The 15608-nt window shown below is 43.4% G+C and overlaps 1 protein-coding gene across 1 annotated transcript in view; it reads right to left on the bottom strand.

The window, feature by feature from the left end:
• The window catches only part of ATP10A (ATPase, class V, type 10A), a 220974-nt gene that overhangs the window by 7733 nt on the left and 197633 nt on the right, over positions 1–15608 (bottom strand). Inside the window, exons 14-16 of the mRNA XM_006861922.1 lie at positions 12178–12505; positions 9081–9157; positions 7802–7927 (exon numbers count right to left, since the gene is read on the bottom strand). Coding sequence (XP_006861984.1) covers positions 7802–7927; positions 9081–9157; positions 12178–12505 — 531 coding nt within the window. The remainder of the gene's footprint in view (positions 1–7801; positions 7928–9080; positions 9158–12177; positions 12506–15608) is intronic.

Below are 15608 nucleotides of genomic sequence, written 5' to 3'. Positions count from 1 at the left end.
GCCCAAGAGTTCCCAGGTCTTGCAACACTGTTTGCCAACCAGGTCTCCACGCTGGTTCACATGAGTCTATTGAATGTTGTGGGGCTTTTCTTGCAGCTTCATTGCTGTTTTTCCCTCACTTTCCGTTATCGGTGACGAACGTGGTCACCAATTAGAGAGTGTATTCTCCGTGAGTCTTAGTCGTGGACCAGGGTTTGCTTTGAGGGGACCCGGCTACTTGCCTTGATATCTCCTGAGCTAGGAACTTGCTTGTTCTTGTAGTTATCAGTCTGTCTGCCTATATTGTTTTGTATTTTTCCTGTAGGTCTTTCTTTCAAGAAGTATCTTCTGTTCTTCTAGTCACTCCAGGCTGGTCTGCTTGTCCTTTCAAGTGGAAATTTTCCACCTCTAAAGATCTGGATGTGGTTCAGGCTTCCACCTATGGTCTTATGTAATGCAGAGGCTCCGCAGGAAGTCACCTTCAATGGGCACATTGTAGCCCTATTTTAGTATTCCAATCAGTTATAGCAGAAAACGGACTTACAAGCTTTCTATGGTGATATTTCTGGCTATTCCTTTCTCTCCCCCTCAAGTGTCTATTTTATAATGGCATGCCAGGGAAACCAAGATTCAAAAGACAGCCAAGCATCTTAACATTATTTCCCCCTTTTTCCCATTCCAACTATGTCTCAATCCCTATATCCCAGAGTAGAATCCATATTGATTTTAAAAAATTGCCTTTTTAAATAGCAGTTCCTCTTAGATGCTAATCTAACCTTGATCCTGACCTAATGATATGCCCCAAAGAAGACACTATTCTTCTCTGATGTCTGGTAGGTACAGAGTACCATAGTATATTCCTAAATGATATTGCTTCTATGGTCAGTCAGATGCAAGATCTGATAGCTTATATCACACATATGTGATAGTTTATAGCTTTGATGAACGTTACTGATAAATCTTTATAATTGTTGTAGTCAGTATCGGTACTGACTCATAGCAACCCTATGCACAAGAGAATGAAACACTGCCTAGTCCTGCGCCAACCTCACAATTGTTGCTACATTTGACCCCATCACTGCTACCACTGTGCCAATCCTTCTCATTGGGGATCGTCTTCTTTTTCTCTGACCTTCCACTTTACCAAACATGATACTCTTCTCCAGGGACTGGTACCTTCTCATAATAAGTGTGAAGTGTGAGAGACCAGGGATAGACATCATTGCTGATGTCCTATGGATCTTGGCTGAAAACAGAGAATATCAGAAAGATGTTTACTGTGCTTTATTGACTACGAAAAGGCTTTCAATTATGTGGATCATGAGAAACTATGGACAACATTGTGAAGTATGAGTATTTCAGAACACTTAATTGTGCTCACGAGGAGTCTGTACATGGACCAAGATGCAGCTGTTCGAACAGAATATGGGAATACTGAATGGTTCAAAATTAAGAAAGGTGTGCGACAGGGTTGTATTATTTCACCATACTTATTCAACCTGTATGCTGAGCACATATACTGAGAAGCTGGATTATATGAAGGAAAACGTGGCATCAGGTTTGGAGGAAGACTCACTAACAACCTGCAATATGCAGATGATACAATCTTGCTTGCTGAAAGTGAAGAAGGCTTAAAATATTTACTGATGATCAAAAAGCACAGCCTTCTGTATGGATTGCATCTCAATGTAAAGAAAAAAATCCTCACCATGGGCCCAATAAACAACATTCTTATCAATGGAGAAAAGATTGAAGTTGTCAAGGGCTTCATTCTTCTTGGATCAACTATCAACACTCATGGAAGCAGCAGTCAAGAAATCAAAGGACGTATTGCATTAGGCAAATGTGCTGCACAAGACCTTTTTAAAGTGTTGAAGAGCAAAGATGTCAGCTTGAAGAGTAAGGTGCACCTGATCCAAGCCATGGTATTTTCAATAACCTCATATGCATGCAAAAGCTGGACAGTGAATAAGGAATACCATAGAAGAATTGATGCCTTTGATTATGGTATTGGAGGATAATATTGAAAATGCCAAAAAACCAACAGATCTGTGTTGGAAGAAGGGCAACAAGAGTGCTCTTTGGAGGTCAGGATGGCCAAACTTCATCTCTCAAACTTCGGACGTATTGTCAAGAGGGACCAGTCTCTGGAGAAGGATATCACGTTTGGTAGGGTGGAGGGTCAGAGAGAAAGAAGAAGATCCCCAGAAGATGGATTAGCCAAGTGGCAGCATCAATGGGCTCAAGCACAGCAACAATAGTGAGGTTGGTCCAGGATCAGGCAGTGTTTCGTTCTGCTGTGCATAAGGTTGCTGTGAGTCAGTACCGGCTCAATGGCACCTAACAACAACAACAACATGAGAGATGAAGTGTGTCTACCCTGGCTTCCAAAGAGAATTCTGACTGTTCTTTTGGCAGCCCATGGTACTTTCAATTTTCTCCTCCAACACCATAACTCAGATGCATCAATTCTTCTAAGATCTTCCTTATTCACGGTCCAGCTTTTGCATGCATAGAGGTTACTGAAAATATCATGGTTAGGTCAGGCATACCTTAGTCCTCAAAATGACATATTTGTTCTTCAACACTTTCAAGAAGTCTTATGCAGCAGATATGCCTAATGCAATATGTTGTTTGATTTCTTGATTACTGCTTCCACAAGTGTTGACAGTTGATCAGGCAAAATGAGGTCTTTGACAAACTTCAATCTTTTTTCCATTTATATGGATGCTGTTTATTTGTCCAGCAGGGAGGATTTTTGTTTTCTTTGTATTGAGATGCAAACCATACCCGAGGCTGTGGTCTTTGATCTTAATTAGTAAGTATTTTAAGTCCTCTTCTCTTTCAGCAAGCAAGGTTGCATCATCTGCATATCAAAGGTTGTTAATGAGTCTTCCTCCAATCCTGATGCCACATTTTCCTTCCTATAACCCAGATTCTCAGATTGTTTGCTCAGCATACAGATTGAATGAATACAGTGAAAGAATACAACCCTGGCACACATCTTTTCTAATTTTAAGTTGTTTTCGGTGTTTCCTTATTCTGTTTGAACAACTGCCTCTTGGTACATGTACAGGTTCCACATGAGCACAATTAAGTGTTCCAGAATACTAATTCTTCACAGTGTTGTCCGTAGCTTGTCAGGATCCACACAATCAAAGGTCTTTGCATAGTCAATGAAGCACAGGTCAACATCTTTTTGGTATTCTCTTCTTTCAGCCAAGATCCATCTGATGTCAGCCATGATATACCCTCCTTCACATCCTCTTATGAATCCAATTTGAACCTCTGTAACAGGTTTACAATAGACCCCCAGAAACAGACATGACTGAGAACATGACTTTTATAGCACCTTAGCCATAAACCCTGTTCTATCCTTGTCCTATGATCATTCTGAAATAAACTGAAGAGCATGTATGCTTGGAATTATGTACCAATCATGCTACCCCACACATATATCATCCACCCATTCCTCTTAAATCCCCACTCTTAGATATCCTGCCTTTGACTTCCTGATTGATTTCAGGCCAATTACAATTTGGGAACCTTTTGTTCCTGCTTCAACTATTCAAAAATGTTTTATTTCTCAGTGTCTGGTGGAGTGGCCATTTCACTCTGAATTTTCATATCTTCCCCATTTGGATTGCTTTGTCCCTCTGTTGGTTTTACTTTAAGCAAAGTCTGTGATGTTGCTCTATGACAACACAACAGATAATTTAATCCTTCTCAACTTCAGTTTCATTGCCCATGAAATGGACATACTGTCCTCGGGGATTGTCATGAGGAGTAAATGAATGAATGACATTTTTCTCAGCAGTTCCTAGCACTCTGTAGGCACTCACCTGTAGTTTGCAAATGTTAGTAGTTGTTGAGTGCCATAGCATCAGTTCTGACTCATGCTGTCCTTGTTAAGTGCGGTCCAATTGGATCTGACTTATAACCACCCTGTACAGGGTTTCTAAGGAGTGGATGATAAGATTTGAACTGCCAACCTTATGGTTACCTGTTCAGTGTTTATCCTACAGCACCACAGAAGGGCTCTATGTTATTGTTGTGAAGTACCACTGAGTCATTTCTGACTAACAAAGACCCTGTATAGACTTTACAAGGAGTGGCTGGTGGGTTGGAACCACCAACCTTGTGGTTAGCAGTCCAGTGTTTATCCTACAGTGTGACATCAGAACTCCATGATAATTGTTGTTGTTAGGTGCCATAGAGTCGATACCGACTCATAGCAACCCTATGCACAACAGAATGAAACACTGCCTGGTCCTGGGCCAACCTCACAATTATTGCCACGCTGGAGTCCACTGATGCTGTCACTTGGCTAATCCATCTCATTGGGTGTCTTCCACTTTTTCTCTGACCCTCCACCTTACCAAACATGACATCCTTCTCCAGTGACTGGTCCCTCCTGACAATATGTCTGAAGTATGAGAGATGAAGTTTGGCCATCCTGGCCTCCAAGGAGCACTCTGGCTGCACTTCTTCCAGCACAGATCTGTTGGTTTTTTGGGCAGCTCATGGCACTTTCAATATTCTCCTCCAGCACCATAACTCAAATGCATCAGTTCTTCTAAGGTCTTCCTTATTTACTGCCAACGTTCACATGCATATGAGGTTATTGAAAATACCATGGCTTGGGTCACGTGCATCTTAGTCCTCAAGCTGACGTCTTTGCTTGTCAAGACTTTAAAAAGGTCTTGTGTAGGAAATTTGCCTAATGTGATACGCTGTTTGATTTCTTGACTGCTGCTTCCATGAGTGTTGATAGTTGATCCAAGAAGAATGAAGTCCTTGACAACTTCAATCTTTTCTCCATTGATAAGAATGTTGTTTATTGGTCCAGTGGTGAGGATTTTTGTTTTCTTTACATTAAGATATAATCCATACCAAAGGCTGTGCTCTTTGATCTTCATCAGTAAATATTTTAAATCTTCTTCATTTTCAGCAAGCAAGGTTGTATCATCTGCATATTGCATAATGAGTCTTCCTCCAATCCTGATGCTACATTTTTCTTCATATAATCCAGCTTCTTGAATTATTTGGTCAGCACACAGTTTGAATAAGAATGGTGAGAGAATACAACCCTGTCGCATACTTTTCTTAATTTTAAACCATTCAGTCATATAAACTGTATGTTAATAGTAGTATCATTATTTCATTCATTTGAGACAAAAACAGAGCCAACATGCATGTCCATTTAGATGTCTTTACCCCATAAAGAAATGAAGGGTCCCAGTTGATAAAGACTTGCCTATGGCAACCACAGAGGTCCTTGGTAGTGCCAGCTGGGAGTATTAGACAGTGCCAAGAGGGGGCATGGTACAAAAGAAGAACATTTTCTGCTGGGTCACCCCAAAACCAGGGTTTTGGCTCAAGAGCTGTTCAGACCTTGAACCAGTCACTCAGCCTGAGTTTTGGTTTCCCAACTTGAAAACAACTTGCTATGAAGACCAAAGGTGGAACTGCCACCTTACATAACTTATCATGACACATGCCCTCCAAGTCTTGCTTTAATCAACGACTTCAATCTCCCAATATGTCACTTTCCCCTGCAGAGGGAAACCTGAGGGCTAGAGTTTTCATGACCTTCATTCATTTCTCTTCTTCGGACTGCCAGGCACCGCCAGCATCCCCACCCTCCCCACCTGCAGTCTAATGAGTCATTGGTGAGCAATGGAGTCATGACAAAAAGGAAAAAAGCTACTTGTATAATTGAATTTTCTTTTCCTCAAGTATCAAAAAATTCTTCTTTCCAAGCCATTGTCGTTACAGAACTTTTCCATCTCTACTTGTTACTGGAAAGGAAAGCCAATCTATTTCTAAAGCCAATGAGCTTTCATTTGAGGAAACACACAGCAATTATCTTTGAACTCCTCCTCAATTCCTTCACTAAGTGTCTCACATGGAACATATGCACCAGCTCCTTCTCCTTTCAGCCCACTCCAATGAGGCCAGATCCATCCTGGTGGTCGGGCCAAGACCCATTCCAGGGAGCGTATAATGCCTTCACTTGTAATGGAAACGGATAGTGGTTCAGTCTACTTTATTCTTGTCATCCTTTTGATTTAAGAATTTTAAACAGGAATTATAAAGATCAGTTTGCTACTTAGCTTAACATGAGTTTTTTCAGATAAGAAAGTAGAACCAGAGAAGTCCGATAACTTGCTCGAGACAGCACACAGCTCATTAGGGTCAGACCCCAGTGGGTGAGCTAGTCTTTATTTGTTGTTGTTGAGTGCCACTGAGTCCATTCCAACTCATAGCAAGCCTGCATATGGTTTCTGAGCAGTGGTTGGTGAGTTTGAATCACCAACTTTATTCCTTTGTCTGGTGCCCCTCATACACAATTATATCCAAGGGCCCTCAGCAGTGGTTTGCATGCTGGAGGGAAGGAGGGAGCAGGGAATAGACAAGGGCAGGGACAGCATTCCTGGGACAGTCCCACGCATGACCTAATCTGAATGAACTCCAGGACCAAAGTTATCAAACTAGACATGCCGAGGGGCTCCAAGCTTCTGCATTTATTTCCTAGAAGGCAGTTGGGAAAATGGTAAGAGTAAGAGGGAGGGGAGGGCTATGAAGAGACAGAGAGGTCAAATCAGCAGAAGAAATTGTGAAGAACCTCAACAGGAGTTGTCCCGACAACACTCTGGGGTTAGTATGGAGTTTTAAAAAAGGAATTAGGAAGGAAAAGGAACATTTCTTTTAGCTTATTTTATATTTTGGAAGAGGACAGAAGGGTTGAGGCATTGGCTCTCTGGTGTCTGGAGAGCTAGATTGATGGGACTACCCATGAGGCCATTTACTGCATGAGTTCATGTTCTTGCCTTGTTTGCACATTCAATGGTAAGCTGTCCAGGGTATCAGGAGCTAAGCAAGGCAGGGCGTTTTCTCAGTCACCTGTAAGGGAACCCTGTCTACTTAGGTGAGACGAAGGACCCCCAAATGACTGCATGAGCAGTGTTAGTGGGGTGTGGTGAGACCTGTCCCGCCAGGATTCCATAGTAGAGGAGAAAAGAGTTACACATGAAGATCAATACAAAAGAAGTCAGGCCACTTACTCAAAGTCCCTAGGAAGACAACTGTAGAGTCTGGGAGCCTAACTGAAGGCTAAAAGGGTTTCAGAGGCGGCTGGCTGGAGAGCAGGGGACACATGATAGGGCCAGAGCTGTCTCTCTGAACTGAGCCTTACCTGCCTGCTATCCGTGCTCTGTCTCAACAGAGGACTTTACACACCATGATCCTGGAGTGACCAAGTCCCCTCATTTTGATTCCAGGATCACAGGCACATTTTTGCTTGCTATTTGATGTCTATATGTGAGAATATATGGATTAGATGTGAGAATATCCCATCAACATGTGAGAATATGCAGATTAGAAAACTCCTACTTCTGGACATCTCGACAGTAAACGCCATAGAAATACTCTCACAAATTGGTATGATGCTTAGGTGCTGGGGCCAGATAGACCAGATTTGAATCTGGCCTCAAGTGCTTAAAGGCTTTGGGATGGTGTGCAAATGCTGGACCTCATGATAACTTCATTTCTCATTACAAAGTAAAAAGTAGACCTTCTGATTTTATCTGTCTGCACCCATGACCTCATGCAATGTAACCTACCCTTCTGAGAGGTCATTTCTATCCTGTGTGATGAGTCAGATCTCATGCACATGGCCAGGATTGGGGAAATTCACCAAGGTCATGGGAGGCTAGTCAGTGGAGGCCTTGTCAGTGCCCTTGGCTCCAATATGGGTGATGGGTGATGTATCACAGGCCTTCCCAGCTAGAAAGTCTGAAAAGCCGCCTCAAACACCTACTGTGTTCTTGTAGAAGAAGTACAGCACCATGTTGGCGATTCGAGAGTAACACCAATGTCCATGGACAATTAAGAGTCTCTCCAGGTATCGGAATCTCGGCACTGCAAAGTCACTGGCCATCACCACCTTGATGGGAAGAAGAGCTCAGGTTATTGAGGACCCCTCACCAGGTCTGTCCCACCTCCCTAAGACACAAGCCAGAGAGGAAAGGAGAAATCAGGTTTTGTGCACAGTGTGATTGGTCATGTGGCTTGCTCTACCATGGGCTCTTAGAAAATTAGGATGTTGATTATTGAACCCCAGGGGTGTTCAGTAAAAACTGATGGATTCATTCATTCACTCAGTAATTATTCAATGAATACTTAATATGTGGGGAAAAAAGATGAATCTCAATAAACATTCAAGCTCAGAAACATCACCTTATAGGGTTCATCTAATGTTTCAAATATATGTGACAGATGATATTTGGACAAATTGTTTCCTAAAGTTTCTATCCAGCTCCAAAACTTTGTGACTCAAAGTTAATCAAATGTTGGAAATTGCTTTTAGAACTATATCCAAAAGAAGTTCAGCTTTAATGAAGTTATTTGTTCAATGCCTGGATCATGCGTCAAGCAAATGAAAAAATGCAAAAATGAGGTTCCATGTGAGTCAAGACAGTTACATCTCACTTTCATGGTTGCACCAGGTCCCAACCAAGCTACAAAGAAATCAGTTTTTAAAGTGGTATGGACAGTGTGCCAAAAAGTAAAAAATAACCAAAAACTGCTTTTCAAGGATGGCCAGAATAGCCAGAACGAAGCATCTTGCTTCTCTCTTTGGACCACTATTTCATAAAACCATACTTGCAGACAGAGGCAGACATGTATATAGCATGTTGCTACGTAGTTATGAAAAGCCCCACTCCATCGTCTCCTCTATGATCAGCTTGTTGTTGTTGTTGTGTGCCATGGAGTTGGTTCCAACTCATAGTGATCCTGTACAGGGTTTCTGAGGCTGTAAATCTTTACAGAAGCAGAAAGCCTCATCTTTCTCCTGCAGAACAGCTGGTAGTTTCGAACTGTTGACTTCGCGGTTCGAGCCCGATTCATAACCACTACGCTACCAGAATGTATATGAGCGTCAGTTATGTGTAGGGACCCTCTTTAGCTTACTTCTATAGTGCTCAAAGGGTGGCCAGATGCTTCTTCCTTTGGTGCCACCAATAAAAAAGTGGCCTGAAGGAGCAAGAGGCCAATGAGAGCCTCAGGTCATATTGCAGAGTGCAGCTGATGTTTACCTGCATGCCTTCCTGACCAGCGATGCCAACGCCCACATCTGCCACTTGGAGCATGCTGACATCATTGGCTCCGTCTCCTAGAAACAGCACAGGCAGGCGTGAGGGAGTGGGACTGGGAGACACAGAATCTGACTGACTTCACAGAGGCCTCACAGGGCTGGGTCCTGGGAAAGGGTGAAGGACAGGGCATATCTGTAGTTTAGGGAGTCATAGCAACCATGGTGTAGAGTTTGGAACTGTCAGCCACCAAGAGAGGTGGCCAGTTCTGACCTACCATTCTTGTAGTAGCTCCTCTACGTGGAGACCCACATAGCTACACAACATGGAGCCTGACATAATGGAAGCTACTATCCCCATCTTCCTCAGTCGTACAATTACAGGATGACTCCTGCTTCACCATAGATCGACCAAGGCTCCTCCAACTCAAAATCAGGTGCACGGTTTGTAAACTAAACACAGGAGGTGACATTCTGTCCTGGAAATCGCATAACTCAGTTGCATATCAATGACCAGCCAGATGATTAGCTGTGAGGTCACCTTTGGGTCCTCTGTGGGTGTGCTAAGGGAGAATTTCCGGTTACCCAGGCAAGCTGCTGATAGGAATGGGCATGGGCAAGATTTTTGGCTCTGTTGGCAACAGACAAGCAGATGCATAAAGAAAGTGATATTCAGTGATAGCGATTATTCTTGGAAACATGCAGAATGGCTGCGATCACAGAGCACATGCCAAGGAGTAAAACTGGTGTAAGAGGTAGGTCTACAAAGTTGGAGTGTTTCATAATGTGGTTACCAGATGTCTCCTACCTGTGGCTTTTCTATCCTTTATTGGAGGGGGCCCAGCCTGGGTAATAAGATGAATGAGAATTCTGTGAGGCAACGAAAATCTCTGCAGTGCTTCCCAGCATGTCCCATTCCAAATGAAATACAGTAAGCAGCAACGCTGTGTGCAGGGAAACACTGAGGACACGGTGCTTTAACGCAGGTTCCAAGATGCTCGCTAGAATATTTACAGGCCATTGCTTTCCCTTATTGAAAAGATTCAGTTTTTCTCCCATTTCCTTTTAACCAACCAAGGCTTTACCTCTATTTCTTAACTGAATACCAGGATCCTGTGACTAAGTGGTTGTGTTGTGGCAGGTGCTGTGTAGTGCTGAGAATGTGGTTTATCATTGCGGATGCTGAGATTAGAGGAAAACAGAGATGGTGAGTAGTGCAAAGTAGCCTGCAGAACCCATCCTTGTCAGGAAAACCAGAAGGCCACTCGAGCACTGGAAGCAAAGATGGCTCCAGGAACCCTTTGCTGGGAGGGGCTATTGAGGAGTGGGTGTCTGGCCTCTGTAGACCTTACCAGGAGACCACATCAGAGCATCTGCACCCAGCGACGGGCTCTCCTCAGCATCACATGGCCCCCCAGCAGAGCACTGACAACTCTGCCAAGCACAGGGCTCTTTCCTCACTTTCACTTGGAACTCAGCCCAACACTGGTTCTGCTGGCATACTGAGATGACCATTTTGAGGTGACAACTCCAATTCCAACAGGAAGTGGCTGTCACAGAATTTCTGCAGAAAATACTGGAATTATTAGAGACTGAGGAGCCTTCTTTTCATTGTAAACTCTCACTTAGGTGTGAATTCTATTTGTCAGGAGGTCAGTTGTCCAGTGAGGTAGACAATGGCCAGGACCACTTTCCCCATGCTATCTACAGTCTTCCCAGGTCCTTCTCAGGACGTGGTGCTGCTGAGTCTCGAAGCTTGAACATAAATCAGTTATTGAACTGAGATGGTGTCCTGGGCAAAGGCGCCTGGGGATCATAACCTTACTGCTACACTGGGCTTAGAAAGCCTGCAAGGAAAATCATCCTTAGATACACATTGCTTTGTTGTTGCTCTTTTTGTTAAGTGCCATTGAATTGGTTCCTACTCATAGCAACCCTGCATAGGGTTTGAACCACCGACCTGCAGTTAGCAGTCGAGTGTTTACCCTACCACACCAGGACTCCTTTAAGTGAATGTAAAAGTTAGTAACTATCCATTTCTTAGGATGAATATTTCTAAGATTAATCAAAACACTTAGTAAAGTTCAGCTGGCAAAAGAGAATGTGAATTCTAATCACCATGAAATATGTTGTGATTGTTAAGTGCTGTTGAGTCAGTGCTGACTCATAGCGACCCTGTATAGGGCTTCCAAGGAGCGGCTGGTGGGTTTGAACTGCCAACCTTGTGGTTAGCACCCGAGTGCTCATCCTAAAGCACCACGCCAGGGAATGTGGAAAGATGTGACCATGTTACAGAAAAACAGGCAGAGACAGTGACAGAGAGACAGAAAGACTTCAAGGATGTTAAGCCTCTAGATCCTTGCACCATCATCTAGTCTAGAACTCCAGAAGGCTCAAGGAGACCAGGACTTGGCTGCACAGGGCCATCTGCCTGTCTAATTTGACCTGGTCTCATTTTGTGTGGGCAGTGTCCTGTGCTGCGGTCATGAATATCTGGAAATGGTAGGTTTCTAGTCTCCCTGTTCCTAAGAAACAGTAGAAGCTCTATCTTCCTAAACTAGCATCTTATTACTGACCTCATAAGATGTGCTCTTGAGCTGCTAACCTCAAGCTCAGCAGTTCAAATCCACCAGTTGCTCAGCAGGAGAAAGATGAAACTTTCTCTTCCCAAAAAGATTTACAGCTTCAGAAACACAATACAGGGTCATTAGGAGTTGGAACTGACTCAGCGGCACACAACCATAAACACCACCAAGATGTACGCTGGGTGGTATAAACGGTTAAAGACGTAACTAAACTACCAAAATAGACAGACCTGGTGATCTGCAGCCCAAAGTCCATGTCCTAGACACCCTATGGAACACAGTTCTACTCTGTGCACACAGGGTCACCATCAGTCTAAATCGACTCAGTAGCAACCAACAATGAAAAGATGTACTTGCAACTGTTGTTACTCTGCGTTACATGTGGGATACGCTGCCTGTATGCTCACACTGGGTGTGATTTTACCAACAGAAAATACACAGGCAGCACTTTGCTATTCTCCAGTATAGAGTGGAAGGTCACAGTGAATTCAGAGCAGGCACAGGCACAGTACTTGCCTATTGCCAAGGTCATGGCCTTGAGCTTGCTCCTGACCAGCTTCACCATCATGCTCTTCTGTAAGGGTGTTGAGCGGCAGCACAGGACTGAACGGCACTGCTTGGCCAGGAAGAGGAACTTGTCTTCCAGGCTCTTCTCCAGAGCATAGGCCAGACTCCTCCCATCTATCACAAGGCTAGGTCTGGGGCCAGAGGTGGGTGGCACGGAGAGTTGGCAGAGTGGGGAGAAGGTCTCGCTGACGTTCCCCGAGATCTTCTCTGGAGTGCTGCCGGAGTCTCTGGATTGTACATATTGTAGACACTGGTTCAACAGGGCGGCACAGGCTTCCTGAAAAGACATGAGGGAGCCATGCACCTCCAGACCCCAGGCTATGCCACAACCAACTTAACACATCTTTAAATGCTAATTCTTTAACCAGCTGCAACTCCTGCTGCCCTCCCTCCTGAGTTGAAGAGGACTGTAGAAGAGAACAGGCTGGCCTAGGTGTCTGCAAGAAGCCTCCATCTTGCCTTTTGGCAGAGGCCTGACCATGGCACGGCTGAACTGCTGAACTGCTGAAGCTTTCCCACAGCTGAACTTCTCTACAGAGCTCCGAGGCCCTTATTCAGTCTTTTGTGCTTACAACTGAGATAGAGTGCAGGTAATTATTTATTATGAACTTTCTAGCCATGTTTTTCCAGTCTGTGATGCATTTGTTGCTCTTATTGTTGTTAAATGCTGCTAAGTGGGTTCAGACTCATAGCGACCCTGTACCGGGATTCTGAGAAGCAGTTGATCGGTTTGAACTGCTGACCTTGCAATCCAGTGCCTATACTATAGTGTTGACCCATTTTGAAGTGAGTTGCCAGTGAAGTAGGCTTAAAGCTCAACTACAGATTAAGGGTGCTATGACCTTACAAGAGGGTGTGACTGAAGTCATCACCCTTAGTTTTCCTCAGGGACATAGTGTGAGTCCAATTTACAGGACTACTTTGGCCAAGTTCGCTCTCTTGCCCTGAATCTTGCATCTGGTTCACTAAGTCTGACCTCCAGTTTGTGGGACTTTCAGCCTATCACCCAACCTGATTCACCAGCTCTCACAGCCTCAGGTCTGACATGACTACCTGGGCTCCTCAGAGCCTCCTGAGATTCTGTAGGTGGGAAGAATCCTCCAGCTGATCTCTGAACTATGATTTGGGACATGTCAACCTCCACAACTGAGTGAACCATTTCCCTTTGAAAGTCATGAGTTCTTTGAGATGTTTCAGCATATTAAAGAACCCCAAGTCACGTGGAAGAATTTCCTGAGTTCCAACTTGTTGGTTGCTATAGCATCATGACATATCTTCTGGATCCTCAGGAAGTTCTGAGCTTCATGATGAAGAGGCACAAATGTTCTGGGAACTTCTGTTATGATTATACACGTCACACGCACACACATTGGAATATACCCATGTGCATAGGCCCACTCACAATGCATTCCCATGCACCCATATGCACACAAGTGAAGGAAGGAAGAGAGGACACAGTAGGAGACTTTAAGATTCACCAGTGCATGTTTGATTCTCTGGACTAAAGGCAATTTTGGTGTTCCGCTGTGCTAGACTTTACATGCTGATGGCTTATGTATTCATTTATTAAAGTCATATTTCACTGTCCTAAACAAACAAACAAACAAATGAAAAATCTCTGGGAGGTGGTGGAGGTGATGTGTGGTGACTGATATGAAGGATTCTGGAGTGGTGTAACAATGTTGGAAAAGACTGACATTAGGGATATCTTTAACCTCCACCTCATAGAGACCTGTCTTGGACTGATCTTTCTAAAAGAAATTATTCTTGCAGATGCCAATAGAGCACAAAGCTCTTTAATATCTGTAATTATGACTCTCCTTTAAAGAAATGTAATTATTCTTCTTCTCCATGAACTCTCCAGTTCCATCAGGAAAATGAAGAAAAAAAAAAAAAGTGAAATAAAGGCATAATTACTAAGGCTTTTAATTGGCATGCTACTCCAAAGCTCATTACTGGAGCTGAATCCCAGAAAGAGCAGGAAAGTTTTCAGAGTCACTCACAAGAGGAATAAGGTCAGGGCAAGAGGCACAGGAAGGATGGTTGTTACAAGACAGAGTATGTTTAAGAAACAAACACACTAAGAGGGCTTCCAGCAAGATGACAGATGATGCACAATGCAGACCCTCTTACAACAAAGATATGAGAGAACAAACGGAACAGATACAGATGGAAATACTGGAATCTGGAATTTCAGAGGAAAGGTTAGAAAAGCTTATCGAGTGCTTGTTGGGAGGAGAAGCTGAGCAGGTATGGTGAGAGAGGGGGACTGAGTGGTCAACAGTCAGCTGGCCAAACATGGTGCCACTACCTTGAACTTTTATGAGCAGCTTTGGTGACAAAATGGCCTGACAGAACAGATTCACATAAGCAATGAATGGGGCAGGTGTGATTCCTTTTTTCTCCCCTACGATCTCCTGGTGACCAGAGGTGTGGTCAGCTCCTACCACTCTTGTCCACCTCTAGAACAGACCCTGTGTGAAGCTGGTGCTGGCTTTACCACTTTGGTGACTGGATTCGGCAGGTGTGGTTCCAGACCTACAGAATCCGCAAGGCCACCAGACCAACGTAAGTCTAGCAGAAGCCCTCATAACTAGCCATCCTGCCCCCAGCTGCTCTGTGGTCCTAATAGACATTGAAACTAGATCCATGCAACAAGAGCCTCCATGAAGTACTTCTAATTGAGTGTCCTAGGCCTATAGGAACTCCATCTATGGCCAAGAACTCCATGACCCTCTTGCACCTACCTCATGAGCTCCTTGGCTGGCAGGAGCTCACCCCACCCCAATTTTTCTCCTCTCCAGGTCAAATAGCTGCACTCACTTTTTTTTGTTTGTTTATTTTAGAGTTTATTTTTCTTTCAAATAGATAAAAATCAAAGTATGGAACAAATATATCACGCTAATAGCAATAAAAAAGCAAGTAGGAGTGGCAATTTTAATCTTTGATAAAATAGACTTCAAGGCAAAAATCAGGCTAAGAGACAAAGAAGGACATTGTATCACAAGTAAGGGTCAACTGAATAAGAGAACATAACTGTAATAAATATCTATGCCTCAAAATACATCAATCAAACTCTAAAAGAACTGAAGAAAGAGATAATTCTACAAAAATAGCAAGTGATTTTAATATACCAGTTTTGATGAAGGACAGAACTAGAAAGATATTTAACAAAGACACAGACCTGAACAACACAATCAATGAACTTAATACTCACAGACATACACAGAATACTCAGCCCAACTACAAGCACAGTATACATTCTTTCCCAGTATACATGAAACACTGCTCAGAATAGACCATATGTAAGGCAATATCAATAAATTTTAAAAAGTCAGAATATTATGAAATCAACAATAGGAAGATCATAGAAAAAAAAA

Source organism: Chrysochloris asiatica, unplaced genomic scaffold (assembly GCF_000296735.1).
Source record: "Chrysochloris asiatica unplaced genomic scaffold, ChrAsi1.0 scaffold00044, whole genome shotgun sequence".
NCBI classification, from domain to species: domain Eukaryota; kingdom Metazoa; phylum Chordata; class Mammalia; order Afrosoricida; family Chrysochloridae; genus Chrysochloris; species Chrysochloris asiatica.
Note: the sequence above shows the minus strand (reverse complement) of the source record. Positions and strands in the feature narration are given on the sequence as shown.